We start from the raw sequence: 20,239 nt of genomic DNA on the forward strand, positions 1-20,239 counted from the left end.
GGTTTTTTTCTTATGGAGTAAGCAATTGGTATCATAAATTGAAGTACGAGATACTTAAACAATCATGTGGATGCCAATTAAATGAATAAATTCACTAAACATTACCCATCATGAAAACTTCATCGGTAGTTCACTTAAATGTGTACAGAAACAAAGTCAAGCTATTTTATGTGTTGATATCTATACCTTGATGCAATCTTATGTAGTTCTAGCCAAAGATGTACAATGAGAGGATATTGGGTATAAGATAAAGCACATGAAAATAAAAGAATGATAAATAGTGGATATATCACCCTAAGTGATTTTAAGGAGAATATCTCCTTGCTTCTAGACATGTTTTAGCTCAAGAAAATCTTTGGTCAAGGTAGAATGAAGATTTGGGAAGTGATCTTTTGAATTTTATTAAAAAGTTAACAACCAGCTTTAAGAGTTAAAATGATAAAGACATATATAGAGTAAATATTGTTTGATGAAAGATCTAATTACACTGTTAGAATGAGCAGAGAAAGAAAGATTGAGTCAAATCATATGGACTCCTCTTAACATTTGGGTGCACTAGATGTCAATCTTGATTTATAAATATGAATTGATACATTTAGAATTGATGATGAATATGAGAAAATTTGGTTCACCTAATTTTATTTTGACTTTAGGACAAGGGTCACATATTTTAATAGTGACAAAGTGAGAAATTTAAATAGAGAGAATTAAGTAGGACTTATTGCAAAGAACTTTGGAACTTTAATGATTTAATTGAGGGTTCAATTAAATTGGAACAATATTATAAATAAGTATAAAAATTATGCAAATCATAATAGGGTTAGAGTTTATGTAATTGCGTATGAATAAGAGTCTTGTAACTGCACATAAAACTCACAAGAAACGCGAGTGTTGAAAAGTAATTTGGCATTTTAAGAGAAGAAAATTGAAAAGCCCTAACTAGCCCTAGAAATCGCCTTGGACTCTCCCCTTTCTTGTAGAAATTTTTCCCAAATCACTTAGATAACTTGTGATTTACCACAATTCTTACTCCTCGATGTGTGGAGGATTGGGCCAAATTAACATCGAAATTAGTAAAAGTCTCCTCTCTAAACATTTGATTCATTGGTTGGTCTATAATCTCTTTATTTAAAAAATAAGTTAGAGAAATTAAAATTAAATATTCAAATATGATCTCAATTTTGAGAAGAAAATTTTAAATTTTATTGCGTTTTGCATAATTTCCTGACAATTGGTGCATAGTTTTTGTTCAATATGTGTTATATGACTACTCAAATGTATTTCTACTTTCGCTACCACTATTTACAATAAAAAAAATGAAATAATAACTTAAAATAGATAACAAGTAAATGCAATCTAGAATGAAATTTTCGTTGAATTTGAGTAAAAAAAAAAACCAAAAAAACCCAATCTCTTATCATTTCTCCTGTGCAGTGAGTGTTTATACACTCTTGTCTCCATCGCAGTCATAGTAAAAAGGTAAGGGTACTGATTTAAATGCCCGGTACTTGCCCACATTGTTCAAATGCTCATTCTCCAACCTGATCAGTTGAAAATCAAGTTTCTGTTAGTTTTAACAAGGTTGATGATGGTGAGCAATGTTAGGTATGGCAATCTAAGTAAACATGAAACTACATATGTCCACTTCTACCTAAATGTTGGCAAGCATTTATCTGTTTGCTTTGACATGCTCGAAAGTAACTCTAAGGTAAAATAGATCTCCTATGGACTCTGGAAAACTGTTTTAGTTGGCTTGGTGGGCAACTTCCAAAGGTTTTTACCAGCTTGATTCTAAAAGGTGAAATCTTAGGAACATTAATTGAGTGAGAGAAGTGAGCAGTAAGTAGAATAGTTTAAAGTTACCTGAAGAAATTCCAAATGCCACGGCGAATGATCTCCAAGCTAGCAACTACTGCAATTAAGGCTGTATTATGCAGGAAAGGTACACTTTGAATACCTAACACTTGCTGCATCCAAGCAAGTCTTAATAGACAGTTCAATACCTGCAATTTACCCAAATTTATTTTTATTTAGGAAGTTATGACACCAATCAAGGAAGGTCAAATCTTTCAAAATGTTAACACTCTCCAACAATCCCATCTCCACCCAAAAGGAAAAAGAATCATATAAATAACATGAGAGCATGACTTCTTACCATGGCTACAAAATAAACACCTTTGTGTGGCACAATAAGTTTATCTCTCAGCCAAGGGTTTCTTGAATTTCTTCTAAGGAGACCCCAGTCTATAACAATGTCCCAATATGTATTCGCTATTGTTGCAATACCAGAAGTCGCTGCAGCCAAGACCAGCCAGGTAGTAGTTTTCTGCTTTTGGAATTGATAAATTGTCCTAATGGCAACTGCAGCGATTGTTGAGAAGTATTTCAGACCATTAAGACCATGTGCTGCATCTTTTTCTTCAAACAAACGTCTAAGGCACTTGAAGATAAAAGATAGCATAGAGCATTAGAGAAAATCAAGAAATGAAATTGGCATGCAACTTGAAATAGTGAAATGATGAAAATACATTTTCATTGCTGTAAAAGATATGTGGATTGTTACTACTACCTGAAGGAAACGGAACCAGTAAGGAATAATGGCTACTACTATGTAAAACACCTTATAGACTTCACTCTCCTCGCACTTGTTCAATCTCTTTCTAAAGTCTCCCCAACCATAGTAGCAAATGTAGAATTCCAAACTTCTAAATGCTTGCACCTGATATAAAATGTCAATGGATATTGATCAACAAACAAACCATGTTGGAGTAATAATATTTTATACATTGTTGGCCTGAATATCAAACCTGGCTAGTAAGCTGATCTGCCAAGAAGAAATCTGGGAGGGTGACCTACAAGGTGAAAATGTAGATGAATTTCTCTTTTTACATGACATTACTTTTATATCAGTGAATAGAAATTTATTCTTTTTGTCTTGCTACCTTGTAAAGAGGTGTACAAACGCAGTGAAATGCACATTTGATAAGAAAGAATCGACTTGAACGGTATATGATATTGAAAGGGCAGAACATTATTGAAAGCACGGCCTGCAATATAGGTACACCAGCAAGCAGGTCAGGCAAACTTTTTCAATCAGATGCTCATCTTGAAATAGCATTAAAATGAGAAATTTCAGTAGAGACAATGTACTCAAGATAGGACTTACAATGAGCAGGACCAAGGGGATTAGTTCAGTTAAAACTGCGAAGCCTTTTGTTCTGGGGTCGATCTCCATATCTAAATGTGAAATGACACCAGCTAATGCAAGCAGAGAAAGCCCGGTGCTAAGAAGAAGTACTTCTCTATAGCCCAACTCTGTTCCTTGCTTGAAACCAAATATAAATGAAAAGTTGACCCGATAACGCTTCCAAAAGAATATATTTCCCGAGTACATGAGCATGTGCAGAACAATGTAACCAAACAGGCTGCAAGATAATTAAGCATAATCATTAATATAATATTAAATTCAGTAGGAGTCCTTTAATTTCAGAATGATGCAAAAAACCAGGAAGATTGTTTCAAGAAAGTAAACAACTGCCTCAAGTATTGCTTAGAATCAAGAATGTTGAAAGAAATTTACATTTGGAGTGACTGTACCTGTAAAGAGGAAATATGTTGACCATGTACTGATGACGTCCCTGACTCCTAAGAAGATCTCTTGCATGTATATTCACAATAATGGCCACTATAAGTGCAATGGAGCAGCCAGAGAAGAAGCCTGCAAGTGAAGAATAGTTGTGAAATAGTCAGTTCAAAACAAGGAAATGGGATGGAGACTGAAATGCTCTAAGACGCCTTTTTTCACACACAAAAGCATGACTTTAATCAAGTGTGCTTTATGTAGTAAATAGGACAGTGTGATTTTTTTCCTAGCCTCAAAATTCTACCACAATACAAAGAATTTGTTCTAACAGATGCTTTGAAATGAGACAAAGTCTTACCATAGAGAAATGTAATTCTGTGTCTTTCCTTTTTAGCTTGTGGTCTTAGAGTTTTCATTCCTTTTCTGTGATTTCCATTGGCAAAATGTTTAACATAGGTAGCCTCCACCCTTTCCATAAGCTTACTAACCTGTCAAGACAGACAGAAGAGAGAGTAAGGAAGAGCAAAGTCAGTGACCAAGGGGAGTCCATTCAACTGACTTAAACAGAGTTCGACTAGCTATATCTAACCTCATCAGAGCTGCCAAGATAAGATTTATCCACCATCTGTAAGTAAGCCTTTGATGCATTCCGCGATGTGATCTGGACTGCTATAAGTTAGTACCAATGAACCAAGAACCTGGTGATTTTAATCGATAATGATTAAGTTAAAATGACAGACCTTGTCATATTTCTTCATGATCTTGGAAAGTGCCAGTTGATTCAGGAAGCTGATAAATCAAATACAAATATGATCAACAATAAAGCCAATTTTTTTTTTCATCCGCTTATAGTTCTAAAGGAGGAAGCAATGATACCAGTAGCTTTTCAAAAGTCGAAGCTTTCTGTAGAATTCTACAAAAGCCTGAGTTATTTTCTCCTCTGCTTTCCTCAGCTCCTGCCTGCTGAATGATAAGTCTGATTTTGAGGTTTTGATAACACCTTTGAGAGTTGATAAAGGAGTTTCAGGCTCACAATTGATCTTTACGTGATCTAAGACGTCTAATGGAGCTGGTCTAAATCCTTGAATATTAGCTTCTGCTCCACTGAGTTTCTCTCTATCATTGCCTTCCTTGATTTCTTCTGATGATATTCCTTCCCTGCTCATCTCAACTTCTTGGATGGTATCCATCCTTGTCCATACTACACAAACAAAAAGGCAGATTGAAAACTTCAGAAAACTTGAAGGACCTTTTGGACATAACCCCAAAATTGGAACTCCCAGATTATATTAGAATTTAAAAAAAAAAAAAAGAAGACAGAAAAATTGCAGGAAACTGGGTTTTCTGAATTCAGCAGAACCCTGATTCTCCTTACCTTGCTTTCCACCATTGGTGGGATGAACAACTGATGAAGAATTTGAAGATAATCCATTAGCAGCAAGATTCACCATATCAGCTCCTTCAACAACTGGATTGTCAACCTTAATCCTAAGAGCAATCAAGGCATTCATTTGCTTACTCAGCTGATCAGCCTCCACTATCACTTCTTCAACTTTCTTCTTGTAAAACTTAATCACCTTGTTAAATTCTTCATCAAGCCTCCTAAAGAAAACTAGCTCGTACTGTCCTCCTTTTTCACCTGACATAAGAAACATGGTCTGGTAATCCCCTTCTCTCCCTGCTTCTTGCACTGCGCTTACTAGTATCACTTCATCTTCATTATTCTGCATTGGAGAACCTGATCTATACCGGCTTGTTAGTCCACTAAATGCCCTGTAAAAAGACACCCTTCGCTTCAGTGACCCTTTTGTTGTTGCTGCCATTGGCGATGGTACCTTGTTCATTTGCTTGAACCTTAATATATCTTTCAATATTGACTTGAGATTACTGTAATCCATGTATGCTTCCTGCCATTCTTGCACCATCTGTGCTGCAAACTCCTTCCCAAACTTCATGTTCCTCCACCATAAAAGAAAAAACCCTAAAGACTCAAAAACAAATAAAGAGAATTAATTAGAATAATCTTGATGAAGTTGAAGTCATTTATAGGAATTCCAGGGTCAATACCATCTACCTTCTTACTTGCTTCCTTTATTAATGTCGTGATGACCATTTTTCCTACATAATCTCAATTACTAGAAAGATACTATTAATTAAAGAAATTAATAATGACAGCAAAGACCCATTTTATCATTTTATTAATCAATGTTGTTCATGGCATGATTTTTACTAACTTGCATTTTTAATTTAGTTTTTTGGTCAAGAAAATCAAGCACATGGCCTTATGTCACGCCGGCATCAAGTAGATTTGTCCTTTAAACAAGTCACTTTTGCAATTTACACGAAAAACAAAAATGAAGGATTTGTCAAGTGGCAGTGGGTGGGGCTGTACTTTTTGGCAGTGACAATGTTCTTTTAAATCTTAATCAATCAAAATCATAAGCAACAAGGACACCAGCTAGAGAAGCGCTGGAGAAAATTGCAGATGATTTTTGTATTTTGATTTTCTCTTCTAATTCAAAAGTATTAAAGACTGTATCAGGAAATGAATCAACTATATAAAGATGGAAACCGAATCTTTAAATTGGTAAAGGTCACAAAGCCGACCCAAAAAAGTTAATGAATCATAATTCACTTGTAGTGAACAGACTGGCAATCATTAAGTACCCAGGTGGCATGGCTTGTCACTTTGCCAAATTACATAAAACCTTGGCCATGGTGGGCGTTATTGATAGTGGTAGAAGCCGCGTTGCATTCCAATTACTTGACACATTTTTCTAAAGACAATCGTCTAACTTAGAGGTTAGGATTTGGTACCTTATTAGCTCAAACATGGTTTATATTAATGCTACCAACTCGAAGAGCCCGTCTACTCTTTGAATTTTCAGATTATTTAATCCAACTGGTTGTAAAATCATTAGGGTTAGTTTAATTGAAGGCTTATTATGAAATGCTAAGTAACAAACTTATTAGAATCATATATAATAACCAATATAAACACTAACCCATCAAATGAATTGTTAAATGGGATAGAAATCAGTCAACGGCTTTGTACTTAATTAGGAATTATGAGATTGAAGTTTTTTAAAAGTAGGATGATTTGTTGTCCTATTTATTGGCTAAGCTACAAAGGCATGAATATGAAAAGAATAAAAAAGGAAGCAATGTAGCAAGATAGACACTATTGAACAATTCAATGTTAAGTTATAATCTCCAAGTGACAATGTGTCGCTGCCTATTGGACCTCAATGTTCAACTTGTCCTAACTGAAGAATATAAAATAATCACACGGATAATCAACAAGAATTAATCATTAATTTGTTTTCCTTGTTCCTTTTGATATATATATATATATCCACGCGTTTGCTATGTTTGACATCTGACTTTCCAAGGATATGAGCAGGAGGCACCATTTGTACTCACCATTGGACTCTGTACACACAATCTTATACTCTTTCTAACATCCTTTTAAGTTCTAATTATTTTGGAGCTGAAAGGTAAAAAACATAAAAACATTCATATATTGATGAGAGTCCACAAAAAAATATTGAATATATATATATATATATATATCCATGATATTATGAGAAATATAATATTTAATATTGTACTTGAACTCGTGTTATCAATCTAACACAGTTAATACAACATATATTGATATAGTTGGCCATCAATCACAACGAGACATGTGGCATAAAAATACCATGTGACTCAATAGTGAATAGATATTTTTATGATGTAGATCAAGTTATAATTGAGGAAAATTGATACATCAAATTAAAATTTAAATATCATATTGAACTTTTTTTAGTATAAATATCAAATCCGATATTTTTCTAAAATTTGAAGATTAGACATGATGCTAATTTAGAGAGACGAGCAATACGTAAGGCTTTCACACATTAACCAAACCAAAAATAGAGACTGAGAAATTCTTTAACAGCACACAAAAATCAAACAATTTCAAAAGTTTTTCATATGGTTGTTTTCTAGTTTTTGTTTTTTTTTTTTAAATCTTGAAAAAGGATATCTAAATTTGTATATGGTTAATATTATTTTGATATATAAAAAACTTAAATTTAAGATTTTCACCACATTTTCGCTGCTCATCTATGAGTAACTTATTGCTTCTATTTCAAATTCCTACCAAACTCAAAACTGACACAACCAAGATTTATTATAATCAAATCTTTTAATTATTGACCTATATATTTTCAACGCAAAAAGGATTAATAAATATTAAAGATGGGACATGAAGAGACTTACAAAATTGTCAGGTAATTCTAACAAAAGCTTGGGTCGAGATATAATATTTCCTAAAAATAAAAGTCTCAAATGATTTTTCTTAAACAATTTATTTGTCATTGAATTTTAAAAAAACAAGACTTAATGTACACATTGAGTAGGAAGTTGCTGGAGGATTAGGTAAATGCTGGAAAACAAAAATTAGATAACACATTCTTGATGCTAAAAAAAATCTAAATTCATCCAATTGTCTTGTTATATGTCTAGCTGGGACCTAGAGTCCGAGTGGTTTACCCACCTCTCCCTCATGTATTGCGTAATATATATACTTTCAATGAATTAACAGTATCTACCCTTTTTCGATTCCAACTTCCTTTCAAATCTTACCATTTCTTTTTCTTAAAAAAAAAAACACCAAACTTAAATTAGTAAAGTAAGTCGGTTTTTTTAACTAAAAGAATGATTAAAAATTCTTTCAGAATTTTTTTATATATATTTTGGGAACATTTTTATATGCAAAAGCCTCTTATAATAATATTTTGATCCAAATTTTGTCAGACTTGGATGACAATTCTTCAAGTCTCTTCAGGTGTGATTTTTATTAGTCTTTCTGTGCTTGGAATTAAAAGAGCTGATTTTTGAAAATCTTGTTTGATTACATGTGAAATTATCAATTAAGTTTTGACAATGCGATATCTTTGGACAATTTTCAACTTGGGTTACGCAACAAATGGAGATAGTCATGCCAAAGGAGGAATAATTAATGTATGTCTTTCCTTTTTGCTCCTTGAGGTTGAGGTACCTCCAAGCCTTGTGCATGAAATCATGCTCCCAAAGTCAATTTCTTCTTTGTTTACATTCTCGGGGCTGCCCTTCAAGTCCTAGTGCTCTTTTTGAAACTCTACTTTTCTCTATGAGAACCTTTGCATTAGAGTTATTTTAATTTACTTTTTTTTTTTAATTTTATATTAGAATTGATTTATAAGATGGTGAATTTATCCAGTACTAAAATAAAGATATGAAAAAAATGTGAATAGTACTAATTGTTGTGGTTCATTGAATCAATTATATAAATAAAAGATAAATGAAATTATTACTTCCATATAATTTTTTGCTATAATATCAAAAGGTTTTGCTTGTGATCATGTATTCATTAATTAATTGAGTTTATCACTATCCGAAATCAAATCATATATAAATCGTTCAAATCTTCCCCAGAGATACTGTGAGTAATGTGCTGAAAATAACTGCATCTACGTAGTTGCAATATATAACACAGGAAGTGGCAGTAAATGTACGAGTTGGGAGGATTATATTGCTTTGCTTAAATTTTAACTGGATAATCAAGTTACCCTGATCTTCCTTCCTATTAGAATTCTATTCTGGAAAGTACTTTTTCTTTATTTTGTTAAGAGTTAAGATTATTTTAATTTTTTATATTTAATCGCATATTCAAATTTTATCAACGCAACTCTAAACTATGCTACGCACAGGTGGTAGCCCACTCTTTCCAAACCGAATAATATGATTTTTGGGTTAAATCACAGCAGTGGCAACCTTAAAACCCATCGTGATATTTTTCCGACAACGATGAATTTATTATTCAAAATTGATTTTAATAAATACTTTTTATTTTAGCAATAAAAAATAATATAATATACCAAAAATTAAATCATATATGCAATACGAAACTAGGTGTATAAGAGAAGTGTTATTCTTTGTTGTTTGAACATTAACAATGCAGCCTCTTTCTTATCGGAAGTTATCATGGAGGTGGACATGATTGGTGTGAACTTTATTTTTATATTGTAGCAAGTCTTAAGAAATGAGATATAATCATTGTAGGTCTAAACACTTACTTAAGGTTTCTCTCCTTAATTATGTAAGATAATAATATGTAGTTATGTAGTTTTAAAAAAAAAATCTATGAAGTGCACCAAAATAAATGTTTTCAGTGTATTTTTTTTATTCTTTAACAAACCTTATAAATTAAGGTTAATTTTTGGGCACCATTACTAAAAAAGGCCGCCTATGCTCTCTTCAAAATATTAAGTCACAAAATGCAAAGTTTTTAATGCAAGCTTAGCCAGATATAGCGATGTTGTGGAGTTAACTTTATGCATTTTATAAACGCCATGATATGCGATTGGCTAATTAAATTAAACAATGTTAATTCTATAAAGGCCATGATATGTGAATGCTAATTTTGAAATATTAGTATTTGTTGCTTTACTCTTATATATCATCTTATAAATTAAACAATGTTTGTTATGAAAATATAACTTCAAAGAACAAATAAAGATAACTTGAAAGAATAATTAAAGAGAAAAAAGAAAATATTTAAAAGGAAAGAAGAGATCTTATTGAAGTGTGTGTTTACAAATGAACAAGGGGCTTATTTATAGGTAAATAACCCCCTTATCTTGATAGAATTTACAAGATGAAGATAATACTTAGAGATTAGATGGATTGAATCCTAATCCAATCTAATTTACCTCAAATCTAGATATAAATAACATAAATGGATATTTACAAAAATATTCATAACACTCCCCCTTGAATATCTATTGCATTAAGAATATATCTCGTTAAAACTTTATAAGGAAAAAACCTCCTGAAAAAAAATGTGGATGAAGGAAAAAGAGTATATAATTCTTTTTAAGAATACGCTTATGAAATACTACCTCATTAAAAATTTTATAAAAAAAAAACCCAATGAAAAAAACTTTGATGAAAGAAAAAAATACAGTACGTATTTTATTCTTCTTGATAACTACATTATTTAAGATCTTTAAAATGACGCATCTCAATCTTTTGCACCAACTTTTCGAATGTTATAGTTGAAAAGTTTTTAGTAAACAAATCTACTAGATTGTCACTTGAACGAATTTGTTGAACACTAATATTACCATTTTCTTGGAGATCATGAGTGAAGAAGAATTTAGCGAAATATGTTTTGTTCGATCGCCTTTAATGTATCCTTCTTTTAATTGTGCTATGCAAGCAGTATTATTCTCGTATAATGTTGTTGTAATTTCTTTCTTAGTTGACGAGCCATATGTTTCTCGAATATGTTGAGTTACAGATTTGAATCAGACACATTCACGACTTGCTTCATGAATTGCTAAAATTTTTGCATGGTTAGAAGAAGTAGTAACAATAGTTTGTTTTACAGAATACCATGAAGTAGTTGTATCTCCATATGTGAATAAATAACCTGTCTGGGATTGAGCTTTATGTGGATTTGATAAATATTTGCATTTGCATAACCTAGTAAATCTGATAATGTTGTTGTAATTTCTTTCTTAGTTAACGAGCCACACGTTTCTCGAATATGTTGAATTACAGATTTGAATCAGACACATTTACGACTTAACCTCATGAATTGCTAAAATTTTTGCATGGTCAAAAGAAATAGTAACAATAGTTTGTTTTACATAATGCCATGAAATAGCCATATCTTCATATGTGAATAAATAACCTGTCTGGGATTGAGCTTTGCGTCAATCTGATAAATATTTTGTATTTGTATAACCTATTAAATCTAATTTTAATGTATTTGAATAATATAAGCCTATATCCAATGTTCTTTGGAGATATAAAAGTATATGTTTAATTCCATTCCGATGTCCTTGAGTTGGAGAAGAACTGTATCTCACTAATAAATTCAGAGCAAATGATATATCAGGTCGTATATTGCTAGCAAGATACATTAGTGCTCCAATTGCACTAAGATATGGTGCTTTAGGATCAAGAAGCTCTTTATTATCCTCACGAGGTTGAAAAAGGTCTTTTTTCTCATCTAATGATCTTACAACCATTGGTGAACTCAATGGATGTAATTTGTCCATATAAAATCATTTTAGCACTTTCGTTATATTATTAGATTGATGGATAAAAATTTTATTTTTCAAGTGTTTAATCTGAAGACCAAACAAAACTTTATTTTTCTAAGGTCTTTCATCTCAAATTCTTTTTTTAAGTAATCCACAGCTTTTGATAACTCTTCAAGAGTTTCAATAATATTTAGATTATCAGCATAAACAACAATTATCACAAATTCAGATCTGAATCTTTTTAGAAAAGCACATAGGCATATAAGGTTATTTTTATAGCTTTCTTTTGATAAATAATCACTAAGGCGATTATACCATATGTGTCCGGATTGTTTTAATTCATATAAAGATTTATTTAATTTGATCAAATAAATCTCTCGAGAATTCAAATTTTATGCTTTAGGCAGTTTAAATCTTTCAGGGATTTTCATATAGATATCATTATCAAGTGAGCCATATAAATATATTGTAACTACATCCATTAGACGCATTTCAAGCTTTTCATGTATTACCAAACTAATTAAATATCAAAATGTAATTGCATCCACCATAAGAAAATAAGTCTCTTCATAATTAATACTAGGTTTTTAGGTAAAACCTTGTGCGACAAGCCATGCTTTATATCTCACAATTTTATCTTTCTCATTTCATTTTTGCACAAATATCCATTTATATCTCATTGGTTTTACGCCATTTGGTGTACGGACTACAGGTCCAAAACCTTTATGTTTCCCAAGTGAATTCAATTTCACTTTGATTGCGTCTTTTCACATTAGCCAATCATTTAATATCTACATTCTTCAACAAACGTAGGTTTAAGATCCTCTTTTTTTTTTCATAATATTAAACGCTACATTGTATGTAAAAATATTGTCGACTTTTATTTCATTCTGGTTCCATCTTTTTCTCGTCATGATATAATTTATTGAGATCTCTTCATTTTCAGTGATTTCAGGTACTTGAATTTCTTCTAAAATTATGTCAAGGGTTTCTTCTAGAGTTTTTATTTCCTCTTCCTGATCATGTTGAATATTTGCTCTTTTTCTTTTTGAGAATTTTTACTTTGGAACTGACTAGTATCTTACGCTTTTAACATGTCTTAATCTCATTAGCAATAGCATATTATCTTACATCAATTCTGATTGGAGTATTTATAGCCGATATATGAGATTTAGTTACTCTTTTTAGGTTAGTAAATGCATTTGACAACTGATTTGCTATATTTTGTAAATGAATTATCTTTTGAACTTCTTGTTTACATTAATTTGTGCGAGGGTCAAATCTAGATAATGATAATGATAATGTATTCCAAGATATTTTCTTTTCCAGCTGCTTAGTTTCTCTCTTTAATGTTGAAAAAATTATTTTATCAAAATAACAATTAGCAAACCTTGTAGTGAGTATATCTCTAGTTAAGGGTTCTAAGATTGGAAATTGACTTATTATAAATTGGTAAAATTTGGGCAAAATAATAAAGTGACAATAGATAAAAATTACCTGAAGAAAAATTGAAGTTCAACTTTGAGAAGCTTGAGAGTGAGAGATTAGAGAATTGTGCTGATAACGGGTTACAAAAATATAACTTAAAAAAACAAGTAAAGATAACTTGAAAGAATAATTAAAGAGAAGAAAGAAAATATTTAAAGGGAGAGAAAAGATCTTATTGAAGTGTGTGTTTACAAATAAACTGAAAGTGCTTATTTATAGACAAATAACTCCCTTGTCTTGCTAAAATTTATAAGATAAAAATAATACTTAAAAGTTAGATGGATTAAATTCTAATCCAATTTAATTTACCTCAAATCCATATATAGATAATATAAATGAATATTCACAAAAATATTCATAACAATGTTAAATTTATTAAAGAAATTTAATTGTGTAATATCCCGACCCAAATGACATTTGGGCTAATGTAAATATTTTGTATAAAAATGTGACAAATAGATATTTCAAGTTAATTAAAAACAATTGGGCCCAAACCATAGTCTTATACTAGGGTTTATTGAGTAAACTAGACTAATATAAATAAATCGCTTAAGTTTTAACAACCACTTTTCAATTGATTAAGAAAACAAATGCATTAAAGTGGAGTTCATAAAAATGTCTCTTTGCGGTAAGATTTAGGGATTTTCAAGAGCAAGATTGGAGAATAAAAATTAAAAGTCATTGCTGGATTCATCATTACAAGGTGAGTAAAACCTTTTTTAAATTGAAGAAAATATTTGATTGATTTAGAAGAATTTGGATTGAAATTGAAAATGATAATCTATTTGTAGAATCAAGTATCATGTACTGTTCCGTCACATCAAGTCTGATTATGAAATGATTTATGGAGTATCATCAGTTGAGTTATATATGATTGAAAAGCTACACGAGTCTATTTTCTAACAAACAAATAGAAGTTGATTCTGAGTTTCCTATGTAAAGATATAATTCTTTTTTGTAAAGATAGTGTAAACTACCTAGTAGTAACACCAAGGGAAATTTTGAAAATTTTCTACACTTTTCCTACAGTGAACTAAGTGTTGAAATTTATATGGTTATAAAAATTATTAAGTCTAGTTTCCAGCGCATTAAATGAACCTCTATTTCAAGTTTCATAGCTTAAAATATGGTCATTTTAATGAACGATATGCAAGCTGTCTAAATTTCTAATTTAGGAGAGTTTGGATTAGTTTGTGCAATTTCAGTTGATAAATAGATTTTAGAGAGTTTTGTTTCAATATATTTAAATGATTGTTATTAGGTTTTTAATTATTTTGGAAGGAAGCGAGTTTGTTAGAATAAAGAAAGATAAATATATCTTCACACACCTTATTTGTTTCGAAACTATCGTGTGTGTGTGTGTGTATATATATATATATATTTCATGAAAAAAATCAAATGTTTTATTTCATTATTTTTAGTATATGAAAATAGGGTCAAGCATATGATTATTTTTTGTTTTGGGCTTAATAATATGATGAATAATGATTTATTAATGATTTGGTTTACTCATATGATGGAAAATGGATTTATGAACGATTTGAGTATACAAATGATGAACATTGTTTTATAAATGTTTTGGTGTATTTATTTGACGAATGTCAATTTATGAACGAAATGAAATCTTTGATCATGTTTAAAAAATGTTTTAAGAGCTACGAAATAATCCTTGAAGATTGGGATAATCGACACCAGAACTAGTTCTACGATATTACAAATGGGATACAATAGTTAGCACATGACTTTACTAACCGGATATAATAGTTGGTAACGATCATGAGAATGATTAGCAGATACGATCTTTGTCATGAGATATAATAATAACCATAGTTAAGATGATGAAACTTTATGAGTTTCAAAGATTGAGCAAATGATTTGCTTAAATGATATTTTAAGAATGACATTTGATGATCAACAATTTATGAACCTATGATGTTATTTATTTTGTATATAATGATTCTTTAACTATTTGTAAGCATGATTTATTTAACTATCCTTGAATGATCTATATGCCATATTGAAAACAATGCTTGATCCGATATGGTGTGAGTGATTATACCTACTAAGTCATGGTTTGCTCACTCCTTTACTTACAGTTTTACAGATGGCTAGTGAATGAGAGCTTTAGAGTTATAGAAGTTAAGAGAATAATTTGAGAAGTCTACCTTAGCGAGAAGACATTGCTGGCTTTGTTGAAACTCCTATTATGTGTAACTGATATTTAAGTTTTAGTTTTTAATTGATTATCTTAGAGACTTTATTGGGATTGTAATAGTTATCTATAACAATATGTTAGAACATAATTGCTAGTATGAATTCGATTGAGGAATTTTATATGAATTTTAGATACAAAGACTTCGTAATACTTTGGGGTTTAGTCTCGAAGTACTATGGCCGTGTCATATCTTAGTTTTGAAGCATGACATAAATGGTATCAGATCATGTATTAGCTTGATGTGGGCTTCCACATTGCGTTGATGAATCTTGATTTTGTGGAACAGGCTTTGATTACGATATGATGTGTGACCTTGATGAGAACATCGAAAATTTAAATGGGTGAGATTATGATACCCCATATCTCACATCTGATGCGAATGTCATTGTTAAGATTTATTTAACAATTCAAGTCCATTATTATTAGTAACTTGAACTTAAGCTTTCGAAAGTCACGAGACTTGGACTTGTTAATGTAAGTAATAGAGGATATGATTCAAAAAATAGAAAACAGATTGAATATACAGTCATTACATTTTCATTAAGATAACACAGAGATTATATACTCTATTGTGCATGAAGAACACTTATAACCATGCTTAACAAGTGTAAAACAAGTTTACATACAACCTTACACGTAATGGGACGGCACAAAGATGGTGTTAACTAAGTTAATTTGAAAGCATTCACGTGCTGCAGCAACCATGCAAGTATTACAACTTAACAGGAGTTGGGTTGTCACAAATTGTTGCGTTTTGCATGTAGATAACAAGTAAATACAATATATAATGAAATTTTCATTGAACTTGTAAAAGAAAAAAATCTCATATCATTTCTCCTGTATGGTGTGTTTTTATATTATATACTCTTGTCTCCATTGTTGTCATAGTTTATATACTCCTCTCCATTGTAGTCATAGTAAAAAGGAAAGGGTGCTGATTTAAATGCCCGGTACTTGCCCACATTGTTTAAATGCTCATTCTCCAACCTGATCAGTTGAAAATCAAGTTTCTATTAGTTCTAACAAAGTCTTTGAATTTTATACCATTTCAGAGCCATGATTGCATCAAAGACACAAGGTTGATGATGGTGAGCAATGTTAGGTATGGCAATCTAAGTAAACATCAAACTACAAATGTCCACTTTTACCTAAATGTTGGCAAGCATTTATAAGTTTCCTTTGACATGCTTGAAAGTAACTCTATGGTAAAATAGATCTCCTATGGACTCTGGAAAACTGTTTTAGTTGGCTTGGCGGGCAACTTCCAAAGGTTTTGACCAGCTTGATTCTAAAAGCTTAGATCTTAGGAACATTAATTGAGTGAGAGAAGTAAGAACTGACTAGAATAGTTTAAAGTTACCTGAAGAAATTCCAAATGCCACAGCGAATGATCTCCAAGCTAGCAACTACTGCAATTAAGGCTGTATTATGCAGGAAAGGTACACTTTGAATACCTAACACCTGCTGCATCCAAGCAAGTCTTAATAGACAGTTCAATACCTGCAATTTACCCAAATTTATTTTTAGTTAGGAAGTTCTTACACCAATCAAGGACGGTCAAATCTTTCAAAATGTTGTGACCCCAACAATCTCATCTCCACCCAAAAGGAAAAAGAATGATATAAATATCATGAGAGCATGATTTCTTACCATGGCTACAATATAAACACCTTTGTGTGGTACAATAAGTTTATCTCTCAACCAAGGGTTTCTTGAATTTCTTCTAACGAGACCCCAGTCTATGACAATGTCCCAATATGTAGTAGCTATTGTTGCAATGCCAGAAGTTGCTGCAGCCAAGACCAGCCAGGCTGTAGTTTTCTGCTTTTGGAACTGATAAATTGTCCTTATGGCAACCGCAGCGATTGTTGAGAAGTATTTCAGACCATTAGGACCATGTGCTGCACATTTTTCTTCAAATAAACGTCTAAGGCACTAGAAGATAAGAGATAACATACAGCACTAGAGAAAATCCAGAAATGAAATTGGCACGCAATCTGAAATAGTGAAATGATTACATTGTCATTGCTGTAAAAGATATGTGGATTGTTACTATTACCTGCAGGAAACGGAACCAGTAAGGAATAATGGCTACTACTATGTAAAACACCTTATAGACTTCATTCTCCTCGCACTTGTTCAATCTCTTTCTACCCCAACCATAGTAGCAAATGTAGAATTCCAAACTTCTAAATGCTTGCACCCGATATGAAATGTCAATGGATATTGATCAACAAACAAACCAGTTTGCAGTTATATTATTTTATAGATGTTGGCCTGAAAATCAAACCTGGCTAGTAAGTTGATCTGCCAAGAAGAAATCCAGGAGAGCGACGTACAAGGGGAAAATAAAGAAGAACTTCTCATATTACATGACATTACTCATATATCAGTAAATAGAAATTTATTCTTTTAGTCTTGCTACCTTGTAAAGAGGTGCACAAAGAAAGTGAAATGCACATTTGATAAGAAAGAATCGACTTGAACGGTATATGATATTGAAAGGGCAGAACATTATTGAAAGAACCGCCTGCAATATAGGTACACCAGCAAGCAGGTCAGGCAAAATTTTTCAATCAGATGCTCATCTCGAAATAGCATTAAAATGAGAAATTTCAGTAGGGACAATGAATTCTAGATAGGACTTACAAGGAGCAGGACCAAGGGGATTAGTTCAGTTAAAACTGTGAAGCCTTTTGTTCTGGGGTCGATCTCCATGTCCAAATGTGAAATGACACCAGCCAATGCAAGCAGCGAAAGCCCGGTGCTAAGAAGAAGTACTTCTCTGTAGCCCAACTCTGTTCCTTGCTTGAAACCAAATATAAATGAGAAGTTGACCCGATAACGCTTCCAAAAGAATATATTTCCGGGGTACATGAGCATGTGCAGGACAATGTAACCAAACAGGCTGCAGAATGATTAAGCATAATCAGTGGTATAATACTGAATTCAGTAGGAGTCCTTTAATTTCAGAATGATGGGAAAAACCAGGAAGATTGTTTCAAGAAAGTAAACAACTGCCTCAAAAATTGCTAAGAATGAAGAATGTTGAAGGAAATTTACATTTTGAGTGACTTTTACCTGTAAAGCGGAAATATGATGACCATGTACTAATGACGTCCCTGACTCCTAAGAAGATCTCTTGCATGTACATTCACAATAATGGCCACTATAAGTGCAATGGAGCAGCCAGAGAAGAAGCCTACAAGTGAAGAAAAGTTGTGAAATAGTCAGTTCAAAACAAGGAAATGGGATGGAGACTGAAATGCTCTAAGACGTCTTTTTGCACACACAAAAACATGACTTTGATCAAGTGTGCTATATGTAGTAAATAGGACAGTGATTTTTTTCCTCAACTATTTCACACTAGCCTCAAAATTCTACCACAATACAAAGAATTTGTTCTATCAGATGCTTTGAAATGAGACAGTCTTACCATATAGAAATGTAATTCTATATCTTTTCCTTTTTAACTTATGGTCTTAGAGTTTTCATTCCGTTTCTGTGATTTCCATTAGCAAAATGTTTAACATAGGTGGCCTCCACCCTTTCCATAAGCTTGCCAACCTGTCAAGACAGAAGAGAGTAGTAAGGAAGAGCAAAGTCAGTTACAAAGGGGAGTCCATTCAACTCACATAAACAGAGTTCGACTAGCTATATCTAACCTCATCAGAGCTGCCAAGATAAGATTCATCCACCATCTGTAAGTAAGCCTTTGATGCATTCCGCGATGTGATCCGCACTGGCATATTAAATTAGTACAAATGAACCCAGAACCTAGTGATTTTAATTGATCATGATGAAGTTAAAATGACAGGCCTTGTCATATTTCTTCATGATCTTGAAAAATGCCAGTTGATTCAGGAAGCTGATAAATCAAATACAAATATGATCAACAATAAAGCCAAAAATTGTTTCATCTGCTTATAGTTCTAAAGGATGAAGCCAAAAATAGCTAGTACTCTCCCCCTTCTTCGCCTGACATAAGAAACACGGTCTGGTAATCCCGTTCTCTCCCTCCTTCTTGCATAGGACTTACTAATATCACATCATCTTCATTATTCTTCATTGGAGAACCTGATCTATACCGGCTTGTTAGTCCACTAAATTTCCTGTAAAGCGATACCCTTCTTTTCAATGACCATTTTGTTGTTGCTGCCATTGGCGATGGTGCCTTGTTCAGTTGCTTGAACCTTAATATATCTTTCAATATTGACTTGAGATTACCGTAATCCATGTATGCTTCCTGCCATTCTTGCACCATTTGTTCTGCAAACTCTTTCCCAAACTTCATCTTGATCCACCATAAACGAAAACACTCTAAACAACTTGATTAGCTAGTGAATAATTAGTTAAATTAAAAATTGAGCAAAGCAACATACTCCTCCCAACTCTCAAGGACTAAATTTAAACGTAAAATTACATTACAATCCAAATATCTAAGCACAAAACCTCTCAAAACCTTATTGCATCTGCTAGTAAAATATACTTATCATTATTTTACTAATGTAAAGCATTTGTTGCTTATAAATAAAAACTCAACTAAAATTATACCTTATACATATGGGACTGGGTCTCCAATTGCATTGTTTGCCGACGCTATCGATATCTGCTGCCCAAAGCCCATGCACAACCACTTCCTGGACCATATATTGCAACTGCATTGCATACTTATTTCCAGCACAAGACACTCAAGGACGGTTTGAATTGAACCTCCATAGATGATCTTACGTAGTGATAAACTCAATTAATGAAGCTATGATCACAATTCATTGTGTATGGTTTTTGTAGTAGAAGACTATGAAATAATGGTCTCATTCATATTTGTATCTATATAATCAATCCAATGAACCACAACAGTTAATACTATTG

At 32.1% G+C, this 20,239-nt stretch overlaps 1 protein-coding gene and 1 pseudogene across 2 annotated transcripts; both read right to left on the reverse strand.

Annotated features, from left to right (window-relative positions):
- Nucleotides 1-1,185: 1,185 nt before the first annotated feature.
- Nucleotides 1,186-5,631, reverse strand: LOC110426615 (phosphate transporter PHO1 homolog 9-like). 2 transcript variants are annotated; one of them, XM_021441867.1, is made up of 13 exons: nt 4,959-5,631; nt 4,460-4,784; nt 4,324-4,372; nt 4,173-4,244; nt 3,942-4,071; nt 3,598-3,718; nt 3,167-3,425; nt 2,943-3,047; nt 2,808-2,852; nt 2,570-2,719; nt 2,156-2,440; nt 1,864-2,003; nt 1,186-1,541 (listed from the first exon to the last, which is right to left on the reverse strand). In XM_021441867.1, the coding sequence occupies exons 1-13, from the start codon at nt 5,536-5,538 to the stop codon at nt 1,442-1,444; spliced, it is 2,361 nt and encodes a 786-aa protein (XP_021297542.1). In that variant the 5' UTR covers nt 5,539-5,631; the 3' UTR covers nt 1,186-1,441. The 2 variants fall into 2 exon arrangements, with proteins under 2 accessions (XP_021297542.1, XP_021297539.1); XM_021441864.1 differs by having other exon boundaries at nt 2,567-2,719.
- A 10,593-nt stretch (nt 5,632-16,224) lies between these two features.
- Nucleotides 16,225-19,661, reverse strand: LOC110426825 (phosphate transporter PHO1 homolog 9-like; annotated as a pseudogene).
- Nucleotides 19,662-20,239: the final 578 nt, after the last annotated feature.

Source organism: Theobroma umbraticum, unplaced genomic scaffold (genome assembly GCF_002168275.2).
Source record: "Theobroma umbraticum cultivar Fairchild unplaced genomic scaffold, ASM216827v3 scaffold_12.0, whole genome shotgun sequence".
NCBI classification, from domain to species: domain Eukaryota; kingdom Viridiplantae; phylum Streptophyta; class Magnoliopsida; order Malvales; family Malvaceae; genus Theobroma; species Theobroma umbraticum.

Coding starts and splice junctions, on each gene's coding strand:
- LOC110426615 (XM_021441864.1), bottom strand. CDS start 5,538: ATGAAGTTTGGGAAGGAGTTTGCAGCACAGATGGTGCAAGAATGGCAG. Junction 4,072..4,172: donor ATCTTGGCAGCTCTGATGAG/GTTAGATATAGC, acceptor CTGTCTTGACAG/GTTAGTAAGCTTATGGAAAG. Junction 2,720..2,807: donor CAGATCAGCTTACTAGCCAG/GTTTGATATTCA, acceptor ATTTTATATCAG/GTGCAAGCATTTAGAAGTTT.